The 21637-nt window shown below is 43.6% G+C and overlaps 1 protein-coding gene across 4 annotated transcripts in view; it reads left to right on the top strand.

Moving 5' to 3' along the window:
• The window catches only part of SHANK3 (SH3 and multiple ankyrin repeat domains 3), a 924054-nt gene extending 906791 nt beyond the window's left edge, over positions 1-17263 (top strand). For all 4 annotated transcript variants that reach the window (XM_033958997.1, XM_033958999.1, XM_033958998.1 and 1 more), the window contains one exon: positions 13841-17263. In XM_033958997.1, coding sequence (XP_033814888.1) covers positions 13841-14384 — 544 coding nt within the window. In that variant the 3' untranslated portion in view covers positions 14385-17263. The remainder of the gene's footprint in view (positions 1-13840) is intronic.
• The last annotated feature ends 4374 nt before the right edge of the window (positions 17264-21637 follow it).

Here is a 21637-nt window from a genome sequence, read left to right on the forward strand (position 1 = left end):
GCCTTCACCTGGAGTACTGTGTCTAGCACTGGTCGCCATACATGAAGAAGGACATGATGCTACTTGAAAGGGTCCAGAGAAGAGCGACTAAAATGGTAAAGGGGCTAGAGGAGTTGCCGTACAGTGAGAGATTAGAGAAACTGGGCCTCTTCTCCCTTGAAAAGAGGAGACTGAGAGGGGACATGATAGAAACATTCAAGATACTGAAGGGAATAGACTTAGTAGATAAAGACAGTTTGTTCACCCTCTCCAGGGTAGGGAGAACGAGAGGGCACTCTCTAAAGTTAAAAGGGGTACATTCCGTACAAACATAAGGAAGTTCTTCTTCACCCAGAGAGTGGTAGAAACTGGAACCCTCTTCCAGAGTTTGTTATAGGGGAAAACACCCTCTAGGGATTCAAATAGGGGAAAACACCCTCCAGGGATTCAAGACAAAGTTGGACAGGTTCCTTTTGAACCGGAATGTAAGCAGGTAGGGCTGGTCTCAGGGCACTGGTCTTTGACCTGGAGACCGCCAAGGGAGCGGACTGCTGGGCACGATGGACCACTGGTCTGACCCAGCAGCAGCAAATTCTTATGTTCTTATACTGTGTATGTTCACCTGTAACCCATTTCTGGGCTCTTTTGAGAGGACGGGCTAGATAAATGAATAAATAAATTAAAAAGTGAGCTTTTAGCTTCAATTTGAATACTTCTAGAGATGGAACATAACATATTGACTCTGGCAACCTCTTCCAGGTATATGGCGTGGCAAGAAAGAAGAGATGGAGTCTGAAGTTGGCAATGGAGGAGAAGGGGACAGACAAGAGGGACCTACCAGATGAACGGACCTCATATGGAAGGGAATATAGGGGGAGATAAATGAGGAGAGAGTTTGAGGGGGAATGATATTGAGTGTTAAGGAAGCACAGATAGTGAGAACACGAGAGGGAGAACTGAAGTAGAAAATGTAATAGAACCGTTCAACTTACATCCTAGGATATTAAGCTAGCTAGCAAATTGACAGTGGTGGTTTGGCCTATGGAAATTAGACTGACTGTCTTTTTAAATTCATGGATATGGTGGGCGTTTTCTGATAGTTTCATCAAATGTGAGAGTCATAACTGAAGGCTCTGGGGCCCTTTTACTTTAGTACTTATAAGGGGGTGCTAAAAAGTTCTCAGCCCAACCAAGCGAATGAAGTGGATATGGTTCAGTCAGTGATGTGGAACAATGTCAAAACATAGTATTTCGTTTCTGCAGATTGGCACATAACGAAATAAGATAACACTCTTTTCAGCTGCAGAGGCAAAATAACACACAGAATTTAGGAAGCAAATACTTAAGTAATGTACTTATGGCACATTAGGTGCAAACGAGTGCACAGTAAATGCAAAAGCCTGTGCATTAAATGCAGGGGGTGTTCCTAGCATCTGTCCTGGATCTACCGTAAAGGGCAGAAACTTACCACATTGGCACCCTTATGCCTTCAGTGGCACATACGAGGGGGTGCTGAAAAGTTCATAGCCCATCCAAGAAGATCATGATGCGGATATGGTTCAATAAATGATCTGAAATAATGTAAAAAAAAAAAAAAAAAAACACCAAAACCCAACATAGAATTTTGTTTCGGCAAATTGGTACTTAACAAAATAAGATAACATTCTTTTCAGCTACAGTGTTAAAACCCTTTCAGGACCAAGGGACATATTTGTCCCATAACTTTAAAATCCTATAAATTTTGATTGGGATAGTCTACAGTTCTAAATTTGATATGTACGGATTCCATATGATACTGCCTTTATGTAAACAAACTGGTTCCGACATTCATTCATTAGCGTCGTTGCTAGATTGACGAGAAGATTCACTTGCCACACTGTCCATAAGCCAGAAGTGTGATTTTTTTAAATAAAAATAATGATATTTCACAAAAAAAAATCAATTTTTGGGCATCTGCAAGCCCTTTTTACCATAAAAATGTCATCAAAACCACAAAAATTGGCCTACGATCCTTATGGTCCTGAAAGGGTTAAAATAATGCTCAGAATTTAGGCTCTCTTTTACTAAGCTATGGTAAAGGTTTCTACTAAGGTCCAGGGCAGTAAATGTTCTGACGCTGCTCCAACGCACATAAGAATTCTATAAGTGCCGGAGCATTTAGCACTCCAGGTCAGGGTAAAAACCTTTACCTCAGCTTAGTTAAATGGGAGGGGGGTAGGAAGTTGGTTGGTTGGGCTGAGAACTTTTCAGCACCCCCTTGTACAGCTAAATTGCATTAAAATGTATAACAAACATAAATGGCATAGTAAAATGCAAATAATATAAAAATATAAATCTACAATTTGATTTGAAACTAGTGTGGATATTTATGCCATCACAATTTCCCTCCAAGGGGTATCTCCTCCTACCACTGTTCTGGTAGAATATCCAGCCCTATGTTCTACAGGCAATGGGAGTATTCTAAAGTCAAGTGCAATTCTTAGGTATAGCCACTAGAGGTCTTAAGGGAACAGAACCTTAGGGTCTCTACACTGAGTAGAGGTCTGCACGGGAACGGGGATCGCAGGAATCCCAGGGGTCCCGCGGGAATCCCCCCTAACCCACGGGACTCCCACGGGGACCCCCCTCTAGCCAACGGGACTCCCACGGGGATGGAAGGTTTTGGAAGCAGGGTTCGTCCATATAATATAATGGACACGTCAGCCTTAGTAAAAGAGGGGGTTTATAAGTTAATTATCTGAACAGAAAACAAAAAAAGGGTTCCACCAAAGAGATTCCACAAGGAAAACAGCAGCGCAAACACAAAAGAAACTGTGGAATTGATGATCCTGTCAGAAGTAATTGCTGCTTTTTATGGGGACGGGCGGGGACGGAGGTAATTCCTTGCAGGGACGGGTGGGGACGGAGAGGATCCGGGTGGGGATGGAGAGGATCCTGGCGAGACGGGTGGGGACGGAGAGGATCCTGACGGGGACGGGCGTGGATGGGTGGGATTTCTGTCCCCGCGCAACTCTCTATTGAGGCCCTCTTTTACTAAGCTGCAACAGAGGTATCTTCTAGAGTATGACACAAGGACAAATTTTTCTCCGTCCCTGTGGGAACTCATTTTCCCATCCCCGCAGGTTATTTTCTTGTCACCGTTCTATTCCTGCAAGCTCCATGCTCATCTGCACAAGCCTCAAACTCTTTAAAATCATAACTGTTTGAGGCTTGTGCAGTTAAGGCAGAGCTTGTAGGAATGGGTACAGGGACAGCGACAAAACCCGCGGGGACGGGATAGGGAAATTGAGGTCCAGTGTGGACAGGGGACAAATTTGTCCCCGTGTCATTCTCTAGTATCTACCATGACCCGGGGCTCTAAATGCTCTGACACTGCTCTGATGCTCATAGGAGGTCTGTGAGCGTCCACTATCACCTCTAGTAACAATGAAGTTCAATTACTAGAGCATTTAAAGTTTCAGTAAAAAGGGTGGTTAATAACAAACCCAAAACGCAATCATAAACTACTGTATATGTAGCTTAGAAAAAACAACCTATGAAATTAACCCCTTCTTCTACAAAGCTGTGTGGCGACAGCCCCGAAGCTCTTTAGATTTCTACGGGCTTCGGGGCCATTACTGTGCAGTTTTGCAGAAGAGGAAATAAATCTAATTTTTTTAACAAACCCAGAATAAGATAAACCACTTTTTAAAAATCAATCATGGTAAACCAGGCAGAATTAATCAGAAAATGACCATATAAAAGCACATCGAAAAGATCTTCTACTGTATATACTCAGGGATAATTTTAAATCAGAAAATAAGGAATTCCACCGTGAAGGTCCTTCTCCAGAAGAGGACCTTCTTGCAAAGAGGCCAGTTGAAAAACACCTCCCGATAGCACAAAAAGTCAAGCGTAGACTTTAAACTGAACAACAGGGAATTAGTGCAGTGTTTGAGCAGGGCTACAAGTGACCATCCTTGCTATGGTGTTCTGAACTCATTGTAGTCTGTATTGAAATATTTTTTTGCAAACCCAGATAGACAGAGCTGCAGCAATCCAGATAATGAATCCTTCTGATTCTTGAGCACAATGGATGATGGTGTCTTCTGCAAAACTGACGGTGAATTGATAGTGCAATCATGTTTCAATACTTATCACATTTGATTTTCTTTTTACCTTATTTTTTTAACACATTGCCATTTGTAATTGTATTCTGTATGTCATCGTTCAAATGAAGTCTACAGCCTTGTTTGTGTCCGAACAGGAGACCATTTGTGTGTGTAGATCGGTGTTCTTCGGAGTCAATAGTGGCCCCAGTAGACCCTAAGCCGGAGTTCCCGGTTCTCTTCTCAATAGACACTCCACTCCTCCTTATAGGAAGGCTTGCAAGAAGTGCTGTATTTGTAGGGCACAGCAACAAGAGCCAGATTTACTAAGGGGTCATTTTACTAAGGCGCTCTAACTGGTTTAGCGCGCACTAAAGATTAGTGAATATAATGGATGCGTTAGCATTTAGCATGCCCAAAATTGGTTAGCGTGCCTTAGTAAAAGGACCCCTTAGTATGCTGTCATATAACATGTTGTTAATAGATAGACCCACTGCATAAAGTAGGGCCTGCAGTAAATAATGCACATTACCATTTATTTATTTTTTTATTTATCATTTTCAAATTAGAAATCAAGTATCCACTTGTACAGAAAGATAAAGATAAGATTACATTACATTACTGATTTCTATTCCGCCTCAACCTTGCAGTTCTGGGCGGATTACAAAAGAGACAACTGGACATTTCCAGGATAATTACAGAGAGAATTCTGGGCATTTCCAGGAGAAGTTACAAGAATAATGGAGCTGTATATTTCAAGAGATACAAGATGCTGTACAAATAGGAAATAGTGCAGATTCAGTATATATACCGTTAGGGAAGCAGTTGACATGCTTGAGGCTAAAGAGAAGCCAATAAAAAGTATTCAAATTAACATATCAGATATCAAAACAGGAAAATTAATGCAGCTTAACTTCAGCTCAAGTCCACATTTGGGATCCAAGGTATAGATAGCGAGAATTTAGGAAAGTTAACCAACTAAATTGCTATATAAAGGAAAAACAGGCCCATTAGGCTGAGACAGGATAACAAATAATCAATATAGCCCTCATACTTTCCCTTAAACCTGGGGTGCTGTAGACAGGAATGTTGTCAGCTGGCTTGGATCAAAGAAAACATATATTTTTTCATACGACATTGTATCACACATTTACGAGAGTGACGGAGAAAAAAAGTCGCCCCCAAGAGCTGTAACTCCTGCTTTTAAAAGGAGAAATTTGCGTCTCCTTTTTTGTGTATCCCGTGCCAGATCTGGAAAAATCAATCTCTTAAGTCTAATAAAAAAAATTTTTTTTCTATTTTTAAAGAAAAGATGCACATTACCTTTTAATAAATCTAGCCCTGACTTTCAGCGATGTGTTATAAGAACATAAGAACTGCCATCTCCGGATCTGACCTTCGATCCATCAAGTCCGGCGAACCGCACACGCGGAGGCCCAGCCAGGTGTACACCTGGTGTAATTTTAGTCACCCATACCCCTCTGTGCCTCTCGTAAGGAGATGTGCATCTAGTTTTGCTTTTAAATCCTGAGTGCCGATGACTGTGAAAACAGCTTTCTTCTGACATTACATGGCTCAAACTCACTGAGAGCCAAGCACTGCTAGAGGAAAGCAGAAACAACTGTTCTGAAAACTTGCTGCAGCGTCCACTATCACCTCTAATAGCAATGAAGCTCAGTTGCTAGAACATTTAAAGTTTCAGTCCACTGTCTAATATTTGCTGCAGAACTAAGCAAACTGTTTTCTTGATACAGTGGTGCCTCACACAACGAACTTAATTCGTTCCAGGAGCAAGTTTGTTATGCGAAAAGTTCGTTATGTGAAACGCGTTTTCCCATAACAATACATGTTAAAAAAAATAATTCGTTCTGTAGCATAAAATATGCTAAGATGACATAAAAAAAGATAAATTTATCTTGTTAGAGCTGTTAGCATGATATAGAGGGGATATATGTGAAGGGGAGGGGAGACAGGGGTTTTGTTGATCCTTACTGTGTATTATAATCACCCCCCACATACTCCCCAGTACCTTTTTTAATTCCTCCCATCTTTCCCAGCCAGTGGCGTACAGGCCAGAAGCGCAGAGATCAGGAGCAATTCCTCTGCACGCCTGTGTGGGCCCATGCCGATCTCCGAATGGCTGCAGTTAGTTCTTGTGAGTCCCGCGAGAGCTGGCTGCAGTTAGTTCTTGTGAGTCCCGCGAGAGCTGACTGCAGCCATTCAGAGATCAGCGCAGGCCCAGGCAGTAGCACAGAAGGCTTGCTCTTGATCTCTGTCTGCGCTTCTGGCTGGGAAATTTGCTAGACCACCAGTTCAAGTGAGCGGGTGAGAAAGTTGCAGCAGTGGTGGCTTTTTTAAAAAAATATATGGCGGCGGGGGGAGGTTTAAAAATATGCGGTGGCGGCAGAGGCTTAAAAATATGCAGCAGCGGCGGCAGGGGGGTTTAGCGCCACTGCACAGGGAGCCAGGCGGAGAGAGGGCAGTTAAGCGATGCAGCTCGGGCGACTTCGTTGTGTGAAACGAAGTTCGTTGTGTGAAGCAAGACCTGAAGTTCGTTGTGCGCAGCGTTCGCTGTGCGAGGCGTCTGTTATGCGAGGCACCACTGTATATTAATATGAAACTAATTTCCTCAGAAAGCATGGGGTGTGTGCCAATTGCACTGCAGTGTCTGTTTGTCAGCATGAGTTGCCTATAAAGCATAAACATGCATCCTCTTTACGTAAAACGTATATGTAGGAAAGTTTAAACTTCTTTTTTTTCTAAATAATCTGTTAGGTTGTATGCTTGGAATAATTTCTTCATGTTCAGCAACTAAGGGCTGCTTTTACTAAGCCACATTAGGGCTTTAACACGCGGAATAGCGAGGGCTACATTGCCCTGCGCGCTAGACCTTAATGCCAGCATTGAGCTGGGGTTAGTTCTAGAAGCGTAGCACACGGTAATTTCCTGCGTGTGCTAAAAACTTAGGGCACCTTAGTAAAAGGAGCCCTAAGTTCTGTGGTTTTCTAAATAGATTTTATGGTTTTGGGGTTGTTTGTTTTTTTTGTTCTATTTTGTTTTGTTTGGGTTTTTGTTTTTTTTTTGCTTACAGTGAAGTCTTATCTAAAAGAGCTAAACTGAGGAAAATCTCAAAGTTCATTTGATACGGATTAAGAAGAATACATTGAAATCAAGGGCAATCGCATAAGTTCTTTTGGCCCGGGAAGGGGTAAAACGCGGACCTCACGGACTTCGCAGATCTAAAACCGCACGTCCTTAAAAATCTGAGGTCCGTGCAACTTGTAGTTTCTGGCTCTGACAGACCTCTATGACAATTTAGCTCTGACAGATCCGTCTCAGCATAGGGAGGGAAAAGTATTAGGATCCATCAGCGCTAAAATGTCATAGAGGTCTGTCAGAGCAAAAACTACAAGTGGCACGGACCTCAGATTTTTAAGGACGTGTTGTTTTAGATCCGTGAGGTCCGTCAGGTCCATGAGGTCCATGTTTTACCCCTTCCCTTTTGGCCCTCATCTTAAACTCTGGTGATTTGTACATAACTGCATATTTCCTGCATGCAGGAGAGAGTTTTGCCCTTGGAAATAGCAGAATCAGGCAATCTATTAGCCAACCTGATTTCTTAAACGCATAATTTTGTTTGTGTTGGAGATCACACTCATAGCCAGAGTCTGAATATGATCCTATCCAGTTCTCTAACATCTATTAGCAGGTCTCCAGCAGTAAGAATCACTTTGGAGAAAATGGGCTTTCAGCAACTCCATGACTTATGTGCTTATGTCTCCTCAAGTTGTTTTCTGAGCAAGTCCGAATGATTCTCTCAAGAGGTGACGTTCTTAGTACCTTCATATTGCTGGATGATGTTCTCTCCCAAATGAATCATCGTAGTTTTTGCATTCCATTTCACCTGAAATATTTTCTCCAGAGACAACAATTAGTATTTCAGGTATCTCTGTCATTTAAGCTCTACTCGCATATAATTATTAATTTGAAGTATTCTTTTGTTCTCCTCCCTTTTTGTAGCTCCATCTTCAACCTCCTCACATCTAGATTGAACGGATAGCATTACAGTGTCTCCGTACTTCTAGATTAACCTATATGTGGAGATATTGTGAAGATATGGATCAAATGCTAAGAAGGGACAAATGTGTCTAAAGTCTATATTTTTGTGTACATTTTACAGTCATATAAGATTATGGAGAATTTCAATTAAGCAAAGAATTGGGCCTTTAAATATTAACTCCTTTAAGATAGTTTAACATTAGAATAATCAAGGATCGATATTCAAGCAATTTATTTGACCAGAAAAGGCTCCTGGCTAGTTAAATCACCCGTTTGAAGCTAACCGATCATTTTCCGCAGAGCTTAATTAGTTAGTGCCACTGGAAATGACTGGTTAGTGCTTAAATCAAAACCAACTATTTGGAGGGCATTCCAGGGGTAAAGTTTGCACTTAACTAGCCAAAATCAATACATAAGTCAGTCCTATCTTTATGCAGTACCCTATAACTTGTTAAGTGCTAACTATCACACTTTACCAGCTATGGTGTAGCCAGCTACCGAAACCTGGAAATTCAGTGCTGGAGCCTGGACAAGGCCTGGCCTGGAATTCCTAAGCATAACACCGATGTCGGTCAGCAAATTGCTGAGCGCACCCAGCTGAAGATCAATCCCTCATTGTTTCTCATTTTAAAAAATTAGTGCTAAATATATTTCAGGTGGCACTTGTTCTAGTGGACTTGGATCCAAATCGGTTTCTTCTTTTTTCAAGTTCACTGCAAACCTCTAACCTGCGTGGATACAAATTAATTTATCTGTAGGTCCCATCCCAACACTTCAGACCTGGCTTTTTTGAAATGAACTGCTGCTATCAATCCAACTTCCCGAGAACAACAACTTCACAGAAAACTGCATTGCATTTAATCTTATCAGAATAATGGCCAGTTTCAGCAGACAAAACAAGGATCAACTGGACATATGAACAGTATAAGTCAGGGGTCTCAAAGTCCCTCCTTGAGGGCCGCAATCGTCAGGTTTTCAGGATTTCCTCAATGAATATGCATGAGATCTATGTGCATGCACTGCTTTCAGTGCATATTCATTGGGGAAATCCTGAAAACCCGACTGGATTGCGGCCCTCAAGGAGGGACTTTGAGACCCCTGGTATAAGTAGTTCCTCCAGAGAAGAACTGAGGCACATTATTGAGAATGTATAAATAAAACCATATGCTATCCATACCTATTAATTATCTGTCCTTGTAATAAAGCAGCATGTGTGGAAAGCTTGTACCACTCTTACCCTTGACATCTCCATTGTGTGTGATAGGTTACACCAGGGCTGGGCAACTCCTGTCCTCGAGGGCCGGAATCCAGTCAGATTTTCAGGATTTCCCCAATGAATATGCATTGAAAGCAGTGTATGCAAACAGATCTCATGCATATTCATTAGGGAAATCCTGAAACCCCCAACTGGATTCTGGCCTTTGCGGACCGGAGTTGCCCACCCCTGGGTTACACTATAAGGAAAACATGCATCAATATGGCATTTGTTCTGTGGTGGGCCAGTACGTAAAGAAAGCTTACACTGGCTCAGCATATGTTCAAAATGTTCTGTTAAAGAACAGTGCAAGGATGAAGCCTGCATTGCAGCTGCCTGTGCTTTACTTGTATTTTGTGCCCAGGGGCAGTTGGAGGAGATTGGCATGGCTGTTATCAAAGCTTTACTGTTTTGTGATATACCAGTGTGCATGAGTGTAAGTTTTATTGCTCTTTGAATAGAGGAAAATTAGTTCTCTAATAGGCATAAGCCAACCACCAGCCATCAAAGGTGTTGTCTGTACGCCATCACTGATTGCAATTTGTTAGAAACTGGTCTATATTCAGCCCACGGCAGTCAAGTGTTTTTGTTTTTTTTTTTAAACGCTGGCTGCTTCAGGCAGAATTAACTCCAAATATTTGGTACTAGGCCATGTCCAGGCACCACCACTATGAGCAGCAGCATGAAGGCAAAGATGAAAGTGGGACTGGAATCCTAGTCAAGACCTTAGTAATTAAAGATCTATTTCCAAGTACCCACACTGGGACTTTATGTTTAATATTTTAATTTGATTTGTATGAAAATAAATGTAACTGTATAAAGACATCTCGCTTGTCTTTACCCGTGAATGATAGCCATTTCTTTCTCCCCTCCCCCCCCCCCCCCCCCCCCCCCTTGGTGGGTACCGGAGGATTAACTGACTTGCCCAAATACCATGGGGTCAATGCAGCAACAGCAGGTTACAGCATGCCTTTAATGAGAAGGTCTCCCAGGAATGCCTGCTTTCATTGTAGCTACAAGTGTGCAAACTGTGTCCAGTATTGGTCACCGCACCTCAAGAAAGACATGGCAGTACTCGAGGGAGTCCAGAGAAGAGCAACTAAACTGATAAAGGGTATGGAAAACCTCTCATATACTGACAGGCTAAAAAAGCTGGGGCTATTCTCCCTTGAGAAGCGGAGACTTAGAGGAGACATGATAGAAACCTTCAAGATCCTGAAAGGCATAGAAAAAGTGGACAGGGACAGATTTTTCAGATTATGGGGAAGCACAAGTACAAGGGGGCACTCGGAGAAATTGAAAGGGGACAGGTTTAGAACAAACACTAGGAAGTACTTTTTCACCCAAAGGGTGGTGGATATGTGGAACGCACTTCCAGAAGCTGTGATAGGCCAGAACAAGTTACATGGCTTCAAAGAAGGTTTGGATAGGTTCCTAGAGAACAAGGGAATTGAGGGGTACAGATAAAAATTAAGGGATAGGAGTAGAGATAGATTATAAAAATAGTCAAGGACCACTGCTTAGGCAATGGGCCTGATGGGCCGCCGCGGGAGCGGACCACTGGGCGAGGTGGATCTCTGGTCTGACTCAGCGGAGGCAACTGCTTATGTTCTTATGTTCTTAACTGTGGAGCAACACACAGACTTTAAGCTGCAATGGAGGACAGCCATTTTCAAGCAACTGTATATAGCACAGGTAAAATGTTTGTTGCCTTCATAAATGGCTTTGAAAATTCTACCCCTTCCCTATCTTGTCAGTGTCAAACTATGAGCATCACTAAGATGCCGAGCGGTTAAACATAGATGCTTGAGTATATGCCAGTGCGTAAAAATAGAAAACAAATTCAATAGATTCATAGGGAATCTCTGCAGGTGTTAATACTGTGTAGAACAGGCTTCTCAAACTCTGGCCCGTGGGGTACTGAAATTTGTCCCGCCAGCCAATTTCAAATTTCCCCCAAAGCTGGCCCGCTGGTACAAGCGCCATATCATTTTAGGTTCACCCGGCCTGCAGAGGATCGCTGGTCGGCAGTAGCGATCCTTGCAGGCCGCCGTAGCCTCAGCTGCACGTTCCCTCTAGCGCGGTTCCGCCCCTCCTCCGACGTACGGGACCGCAGGTGGGACCGCACCAGAGGGAACGTGCGGCTGAGGCTACGGTGGCCTGCGAGGATCGCTACTGCCGACCAGCGATCCTCTGCAGGCTGCGTGAACCTACAGATGATGCCACGTGAACCTGCAGAGTTAGGTCCCACGCAGACCTGCAGCTGAGGAAAGGTATTTGGGGGGGTTTCCTAAAGAGAAGAAGAGAGATCAAGGAGGCCCACAAAGAGAGGCCCACATTCCATTTACAATGGTATGTCCAGGAGGCCTCATGCATTCCAGGGAACAGTTTTTATTATTTCAACACCCACCTGTCTGCATGCTTCTCAACCTTCTCTGCTCTCATCCCCATCCCTACTCCCTTGCTACCAGGCCCCTGCAGTTATATTATTGAATAACTAGTTTTTTAGCCCGTTACATTAACGGGTGCTAGAATAGATGTGTAGACCTCTTTCTGTATGTGTGTCTTTTTTTCTTTCTCCCAGCCCCCCTTTTTTTCTGTCTCTCCCCCCTGTCCAGCAGTAGCCCTTCTCCCTTCCTTTTACTTTCCCTCTGTCCAGCAGAACCCCTTTCCTGCTCCCCCTGTCCAGCAGTAGCCCTTTTCTCTTCCTTTTACCTCCCCCTGTCCAGCAGAACCCCTTTCCTGCTCCCCCTGTCCAGCAGTAGCCCTTTTCTCTTCCTTTTACCTCCCCCTGTCCAGCAGAACCCCTTCCCTGCTCCCCCTGTCCATCAGTAGCCCTTTTCCCTTCTTTTTACCTACCAATATTCCCATTTTCCCTTTTCCCTTTCCTATTTCCACCTTTTTCCACCCCATCCAGCATCATTAGAGTACCTGTTGCATTGTTGGTGTTCCAGTGTCTCCTCTGCCTTGGGTCTGGGTCGACTATTGTGGGCCAGGATTGCCAGGGGTGCCCTGTAGGACAGGCAGGGGCAAGGGTCAGCAGAGGTGGGGGAGTTCTGGGTGGCAGCGTGAGTTCACTCTGGTGCAGGGCCTCTGCCATATCGCGGGGAGCTGGTGTCTGCACTTCTAGCCACTTCCTCTAGAGTCCCTACTGCAGCGCGCAGGCGTCGCATCGCGCGGCGGTGACGTCCAGGCCTTGCACTGCCTCATCTCTCCTGAGCCGCGACGAAGAGGGCAGGGGGTGCTAGTGGCTGGCAGCCGCCACTCCGCACCGCCTTTCACCTCAAGCTGCCGCGGCCTCCTCCCGGCAGCTGCCACTCCACACAGCCTTGCCAAGGCAGCGTCTAAAGACACTTCGACCCGTAGGACCATATTGTGAGGTGGAGAGCAGGGAAGCTTTTCTGGCACGCATGCGCACTCGTGCTGCCGCAACAGATCAGGGAACACGCAGCGCGAGTGCACATGCGCGCTTAGCGTTTTAATATATATGATAATGTACAACACCCTCTCATTCACCCCCACCTCAACAAGAGCACACACAAAATCAGAACAGACTGCCTAATCCAAAATTTGACTCCCATGCCTGTCTTGGCCCTAAAAGCAAGAGGAAAAGTCTTTTTTATTTATTTTGTTTACATCACAGAGCCGGCATGGGGTTGGAGAGGTTGTAACCCTATACTTCTGCTAAGACTAAGGGGTCTTTTTATTAAGGTGCGCATTTAGTGCGCACTAAATCAGTTAGCGTACCTTAATAAAAGGACCCCTAAGTATTTTTTTTTTTTAAAAATTTGGCCCGTGACATAGCTTTTTTTCAGATTTCAGCCCCTTGTGTGATTGAGTTTGACACCCCCGGTGTAGAATATCCATGTGAGACAACCTCTAGAGGAGGATGTGACGTTTTGATCTCTTTGGAGCACGAGGGATCTAGCAAAGCTAGAAAAAAAAATACATCAGTTAAATGGAGAACAGAAACATTTAGTTCAATCAATTTTATTGGTATTTAAAAGAAATCAAGAGAGCAGCTAGAAGCAGAGACTATAAACTTGTATAACTACCGTTTACAGTTTAAGAGTTTGAAACATGTGGGCCAGAAAGGCAATATTTTTAGTTTGGGTAGCAAGAAGGACAGAATGGATTATTTGATCAAGAAAAAGGCATAGTTTTAGAAGTGCAAAGGATATTTTTCCATATGGCGGTGCACTCTATCAATAATTAGGACTGATTATTGTAACAAGAAGATGACAGAACCTAAAGAAGTAAGTTATCCCTCCCTACCCCCCAATCCTAAGCAGTACAGTATGTAACTGTAGATTCAGTAACCTTTTCATTAAATTAAGGCATTCCCTAGCAAGTGTAGCCTTGTATTTATGAAATGATATTCAGCTTGCTTTTAACTCTGTGTTGCCTTCCTGTGTTTTAATCATAGCCTTAAACCTGCTTCTTTCCTCTTTCTCCACAGACTTTTCAGTAGTTTAGGTGAACTCCACACCATTTCCCAGCGGAGCTATGGAACCACCTACACAGTACGACCTGGAAGCCGGTACCCTGTGGCCCGGCGTACTCCCAGCCCTGTAAAACCTGCCACTGAAAGGACAGAACCTCTTGGCACTGTTCGTCCATATGCTCTGACTCCACCTACCATTCTCAAATCTTCCAGCCTCTCCATTCCACATGAACCCAAGGAAGTCCGCTTTGTAGTGCGTAGCGTGAGTGCCCGAAGCCGTTCCCCATCACCATCTCCTTCACCTACACAATCACTGCACGCACTACACCCTCCACGGCCTTTCATCCAAAAACCCGTTCATCTTTGGAACAAGTATGATGTGGGAGACTGGCTGGAAAGTATCAACCTCGTTGAACACCGGGATAAATTTGAAGACAATGAAATTGAAGGCACCCATCTCCCTGCCCTAACCAAGGAGGACTTTGTGGAGCTAGGGGTAACTCGAGTTGGGCACCGAATGAACATTGAACGAGCTCTCAAACAGCTGCTAGAAAGCTGACCACCCATGGCATTAGTGGCTTTCTTGGAAGCCACATTGATTTTTTATTTCTACTAGTCTATCTAAAATTGATTATATTTATATTTCAATCACTGCACTGAAAGCTGAGGAGTTGACTCGCTCTCTCTTTCTCTCTCTCTTTTCTCTTTTCTCCCTCTCTCTCTTTCACACACACATGCACTCACTCAGAGACACCCTGGCACACATAGTCACACATGCTTCTTCACCCTCTCACCCATTTGCCAGAGTGACACCCTGCTTCTGGAAAGTGAATGTTGCATGGGATAGCTTTTATTTTGCACTTTGTTTTTTGAAGAGTCTAGCCTGTATATTATTACAAGGTGAAAATAACCCTGTCCCAGTCCAGTCTGCCTCTAGCTCCTCCAAAAACAAAAGAGAATCTCACTTGGAAGATAAAGACACCGAGAAAGAAGATTCTGAATCCTATACAAAGAGAGAGACTGCCTGTTGGATTCTTTGAATCTGGGAGTGTGGGCAGTGCCATCCACGTTATCACAATTTCTGCTGTTTGAGGGTGAAGAAATAAGGAAGGCTGCGTTTATGTGGACATGAGTAGCTGATCCCTCCAAAGGGTCTGCAAGGAAAAATTGATTTGCCAGCTAGAAAGGAAACGCAGGGGAGGGGAGTATTTTTGCAGCCAGAATATTATTTGTTTTGCTATGGGTAGGGGAACGTGAAGGGGAATGATGTTTTCTAAACAATTTAAAAGTAGATCTATAATATATATCTGTGTATTTATGTAGAACAGATGACACAACAAAAATATGAAGCTAAAAACTCCAGTCAAGAGTTCCACTTAATTCCATTCAGTAAGTTTTTTTGCATCTTTTTAATCAGCTATATATTTGAAAAGAGGAAAAGAACAAATATCTATCTATCTATCTATATATATCTATATGTATATCTCTCTATATATCAACAAAATTTGTTATAATTTTACTTAACTATATCTTGATAGTTATTGAAACATTAAGGGAAAATAACATTGCCCTGGGATGCTGTTGATTTGAGGGGTTCAGGGGAGGGGGCGAAGGAACTAAGTTAAGGATATGTCTTTTTAAATGCAGTTCAAAAAGTTTATCTAGAGCAAAATTCATAACTCAGTTTGGGGCACACAGAGTCTTCCACCCCTGCTAAGAGTCCATCCTGAGCAGGAGAGCTGGGAGGAGCAGTAATGCTTAAGGGCATTCAGCTGTCTCCTGCATCCCCTGTCATTGCTGAACTGCCATGCTGCTCTTCCTACCTCCAGTTTTGGAGGGGAAAAAAACTGGATTCTGCTCCTCATGCTTGCAAAAGGCTAAAAATGAGCTGACTGGGTACATATAAGCACTAGCCAGGTTTTTGGAAGAAAAGGCAATGGGACCATCAGCGAGGACACAAGGAAGAAAAGTGATGAGTGCTTGAAAAGAAACAGGCATTGTTTTCTTCTTTACCTCTTCTTTCAGTAATTCAGGTTTGGTGGTCTTACTCCCATAGAAGCCACAAAGCCCTAACCTGATGTGCATTAACACCATGGCCATAGTGTCCTGAACATGAGTAGAAAAAGAGGTACTGTAATCAGGAGAAGCTCTGAGGTAGGAATCATCTGTTTTCTATCATGTTTACAGTATCAAAATTTGATGCGATGGAGTACTCATGAACACTGGTAGAATGAGTCAAGTGGTTGTTTGATTTTCATGAGATTGAAGAATTCTAGTATTGTACTTCTGCAAAGAGCTTTGGCTCACCTCTGAAATACTTGTAGCTGTCCCAGTATTTCCCTGCCTGAACTTCTCTTTCCTATTCTGGGCAATGCAAATTGGGTTTGAATTGGTCGCAGAGGGAGCCCTCCTACAGATGTGCCAGGTGTTGTTTGACGGAATTCTTTTTAAGGATCCTAGTGAACAGAATTTACGCCTGAGAAGTGACGCTTCAGGAGGGAAGGCCTAAATGCTGTCCGCACCCTGGCTGCACATCAGCCTTGCACGAGATTGTCAGGCTCTAACATTGTAGTCACTTTCATTTGATCTGAGTTGAGTACCAATCTCTCCGCTGCTCAGCTTTCGCAGTGGAGGGGTTTGGAGATGTGTGTGCTGAAAAAAAAAAAAAAAAAAGAGTTCCTCTATGATGGGATTGAATAATCTGGTGCTAAACAGAGGGAAAGACAAGTTTCTTCCCATTTCTTGTTCATTCCCCTTAAATCTTAACATTTATAAACATTTCGTACAATGAAAAATAAATGTATTGCATTGTATAATCAGCTGAGGTTTGCTCCTGTTTGTGCTGACACTGTGTGTGAATAATGGGCAAAATTATAAGAATAGCCAGTGCCTTGTGGACCGCTGTTCTGTCTTTATGCTTGTTTAAGATGTCATTAAAGAAGACCAGATGTTCACTTATCTGGTTTTGATATGGCCTTTCCCCTGAATGGGCTCCTATGTAGTGTGCTCCGTTTATAGAACTAACCTACTGCAGGTGGGGCCTTACGCATACTCCTGCCATGTCCTGTGATAATGACCATTGTTCTTGTCCCCTATCTGAATAGCAACTGATCCTCAGCATATGGTCAATGAAAATGACAAAGCAGGCGAGCTAAATTACCTACAGAAGCTGTGCTCCATTCCTTGCTCAGGATATGACTTTTTTTTTTCTGGCCTCACGTTGCTACTGAGGTAGACTTTACAATCCCAGGAGCAGCTGCTCTTCTGGGAAAACCTTTTGACTTGCCCAAGTGCAGCATCGGGAAACTCTATTTTGTAATGTAGAGAGCTGCAGAAAATCATGGAAGTTGGACATGACAACTCTTGATGGGTATCAAATGGAAAGAATTAGTAACCTAGAAAGGAATATTTAACATCAACTCAAAAAAAAAAAAAAAAGCATGTTATACAAAGCCATAAACTTTAAAACCTCTATAAAAGACTGGCACAACCAATACCAACCAAAAGTTCAACTCTGGCCATTTTTATAAGATATACAAGAGAGAATCCAGACTATCATAATGATCTGGTATCGCAATGTACTATTATTTACTTGCAGAGAAACCTTAGCTCCAAGCTCCTAACCTTTTTCCAGCTGTACTTAAGCTCTTGTTCTATGTCATGCTGTCCTCTTTAATAATACACTATGTCACTTCATACGTAACTACACCCGTCCTCATTAAAGTTGCATTAAAAGTTGAAGAGTAATAAAGTGAAAGAGTTCTGAAGAACAATTTAATGTCAAAAACTGTTAGTTACTAATAGTGATCATGGCAGTAAAACATCTGGGTTATTGATAATAAGCCATGATTCTCCCACTAATAGGGTCTTTTCTGAAAGCCATAAATAAGCTTCATTTTAAGTGAGGGTTAATCCCTCCTGTTATATTTTTATGATATGTTGGTATACAACTTTTTCATTCTGCAGCTCAAATAGCTACAAATGGATAGTTGCTTCTGGTGTATGCTTTTATCTGAATTGCATTATGATTCTAAGCATTCAGAAGCCTTATCTTAATGAATTTCTGGTCTTCTTCCAATCTAACTGACTTTGTAATTAGATAATTGTATACACAGTGTATAAGATTAGGTATTGGGTATGGCTATATAATTTAGAAGGGAAGATATTGGATACTGAATATATCAAAAAGCAAATGTGTGAGATTTTTGTGTTGGGATCACAAAAGGAGTAACCACTGGGTCACAAAGTCAAATCCGTGTGGAGACAGTAAGCCAGCAGTTTGTTAAAAGAGCATAACCATACACCATCACATTTGCAGCATGAAAGCTATCTGCATTTTGATTTGGTGATTTCTTTTTTCTTTTGGTGGACAGTTCCTCCATGAACCTTCTTTTGTACCTACCCAAAGCTTTTCTCTTCATTTCCTCTGTCCTGTTTAGTCCAGTTTTCACTGTGACAATCCTAAAGCTTAGAGAGGAACCAACAAACTGGGCTTCTGTCTGAAATCTACAACAAATGTGCCCTTGAGTCAGCCTGTAGATGGCATTTGTGCACCAAGACTCAGACTTCCTCTCCTATTGGTTTGGAAGGCTGCCTCCAGAACAGCTCCAGCCTCAGATGGTTTAAGAAGCAAAAGCCAGGGTGGTTTGTGGTTTTTTTTGTTGTTTTTTTTTTTTAATTCCTTATTGATTTTCAAATTTTGACAGTTCAATACAAATATATTAAACATGACGCACTTAAAATACACAAAATTAATCCATTACCAATCCTTTTCTCCCTCCCTTCCTCACATAACTATTACACTGCACATGCATATATTATTACAATATTATAGACTAGTATTTTAGCCCGTTTCATTAACGGGTGCTAGAATATATGTCTGTCTGTCTTTATTTCTGTCTCTCTCTCTGTCCTGCTGTCTTTCTTTCTGTCTGTCTCTCTCCCTGGCCCCCTTTGTCTGTCTGTCTTTCTGTGTCTCTCCCTGTCCCTGTGTCTTTCTTCTTTTCTTTCTGTCTCCCTTCCTCCCGCTGGTGCTAGAATATATGTCTGTCTTTCTTTCTGTTTCTCTCCCTACCCCTGTCTTTTTCTTTCTGTCTCTCTTCCTCCTGCTGACTTTCTTTCTGTCTCTCTCCCTCCCTGGCCCCCTTTGTCTGTCTGTCTTTCTGTCTCTCTCCCTGCCCCTGTCCCTGTGTCTTTCTTCCTATCTCCTTCCCTGTGCAGCAGCCGCAGCATTCCCTCCCCCTCCATTTCCCTGTGCATCATCATTTTTTCCCTCAGTCTAGCTTCTCCTGCCCCTCCTACACTCAGTACTTTAAACTTCGGCCCAGCCTGTAGGTCAGGGGTTTCTCGGGCTGACCGCCACCCGCTGCTGGTGGCTCCGTGCTCGGCCGCCGCAGCCTGCAGCCGCTGCCAGCCACTGCAGCCTTCAGTAGCCGGCAGCCACCAGCCGCCACGGCCTACAGCCACCGACAGCCACCGCGGCCTACAGCTGCCGCGGCCTGCAGCCGCCAACAGCCGCCACGGTCTACAGCTGCTGACAGCCGCCGCGGCCGACATCCACCTCGGGGGGAAGAGAGAGAGAGAGATTCGCGCGCATGCGCACTCCTACCTGCGGTGCCCTACAGCTCACAGAAAACGGGAGCACGCAGGTGGGAGTGCGCATGCGCAGCTTAGGGTTTTATTATATTAGATACATACCTTTAGTAAACCCAAATACCTTCCCTTCCCCCTCCCCCACCCCCCCTTGGATGTGTAAGGAATCTATAAACATATGCAGTCATTGGGCTCCACACCTTATTGAATGTCATACTAGACCCCAAACACTCCGCATTCATTCTCTCATATTTATATGTGGAACAAATATTTGCCCACCAAAATGTGTAATTAAGTCTGTTGTAACTCTTCCAGTTACGCGTAATCATCTGGATGGCTATTCCGGTCATAATCAAGAAGGGCCGGCTTTTATATCTATCTAAAGCCAGTTTTAAGGATCAAGCTTGGGCTTCCTCAAGCAATAGCATTAGTCCCTTCATTTGAAATTGCTTTAATTGTTTAATTTTGTGTTCCAGTTTCCTCCAGTTTAATCAGAACAAGAGCCTACTGATACTGTGGTGCCATGAGCCTTTATTGGCAACTATTCAGGTTCACCCTCTTCTAGCTCAACCATTACACATCGCACTATGCCTGGGACTCTTTCCCATTCCACCCTCCAAGGCTATGAACATTAGCATCTCCAGCTCTGGCTAGCACAAGGAGCAAAAGATAAACTAAAATCATGAACACTACCGCTAAGCAACTGGTTGATCACCTTCATTCAATTTCTGATGTTTATTTTGTGGCAGATCTAACGATTTTGTAGACCATGGAACAGAGTTGTGAATGTACAAGTATGGTGCTTGACAAAAAGGGTTGGGTATTGAGTGTTGTAGTTCTGTATTGCTTTTTGTGTATAGTATATGAATTTAGTGTTGGATATATACATTTGGTTAATGAGGAATGTTGATATAGTATGTTCTGTTGGTTTGTGCTTGTGTAAGAGTATATCTGTGCATAAAAGTAGCTTATGGGTGATGGATAGGACTGTATGTGCGGTTTGGTATTGACTATGTGTTTGAAATCAGATATTGGATATAGAGCATTTCAAACAGTGTGCTTTGTTTGTCAGTATTGGTATTAGATGGAAAATGAGAATATACACCAGGGTAGAATAATGAATAGATGGTGTTAGGCATATCTTTAAATGTTATGAGGGTAATTTTATAAAGCGTTCCCTGCTTGTAAAGTATACAATATTCTAAACAGTATTAAGTACATATGCTAGCAAGAAAATGCACACACATTTCCAAGGGTATAGTATCAGATGTACCTGCTTATATTATAAAATATATTAGCAGATGTATAGGATACTTGCACACATATCTACCTTTTTGGGCACTACAGGGGTTGGTTCTGGATGCCTATTTTTGGACATTATAGATACAGATTAATAAAATTACCTGCTTGTAAGTCATATATATATATATATATACACTAGTATTTTAGCCTGTTACATTAACGGGTGCTAGCTGTCTGTCTTTCTTCCCCCCTCCCCCCCCCCCACTTCCCTGTGCAGCAGCCACAGCAGCATTCCCTCCCCCTCCATGTCCCTGTGCAGCAGCATTTAGCAGCAGCATTTCCCCCACCCTACTTCCCTGTTCAGCAGCATTTCGATCCCCCCCCCACTTCCCTGTGCAGCAGCAGCATTCCCTCCCCCCCACACCACTTCCCTTTGCAGCAGTAGCGTTTCCCTTACCCCCCTTCCCTTCCCGCGGTCCCGACAAAGCTGCTGATTCCAGCAGCGTGTGCAGCACTCTACACACGCTGCTTCGGGGCCTTCTACTGCCCTGATTTACTCTGGCATGTCCCTGATGGCATCATCAGAGACGCGGCAGAGCAACTCAGGGCAGTAGAAGGCCCCGAAGCAGCGTGTGTAGAGTGCTGCACACGCTGCTGGAATCGGCAGTTTTGGAGTCGGGACCGCAAAGCGGCTGGAGTGTTTATTTGGCGCTTCCCTTCCCACCGCGCGAGGTGTCGCCGCGACTCCTCTCGATCCCCGCCAGCGTCGGAAGTGCCGCTGGTGCCGCTGGTAAGAGGAGCCGACTATTGGGGAGAGCAGGGAGTCCAGCGCTGACGGCCAATCCTGTCGGCCAGTGTAGGTAGGTGCTGGGAAGAAGGCTGGGGATTCGCACATGCACACTCCTGCGGCCACAGACCTACGGATCATGGAAGCACGCAGTTAAGAGTGCACATGCGCGGCTAGGGTTTATATATATA

The sequence above is a fragment of the Geotrypetes seraphini genome, chromosome 9, assembly GCF_902459505.1.
Source record: "Geotrypetes seraphini chromosome 9, aGeoSer1.1, whole genome shotgun sequence".
NCBI classification, from domain to species: Eukaryota; Metazoa; Chordata; class Amphibia; order Gymnophiona; family Dermophiidae; genus Geotrypetes; species Geotrypetes seraphini.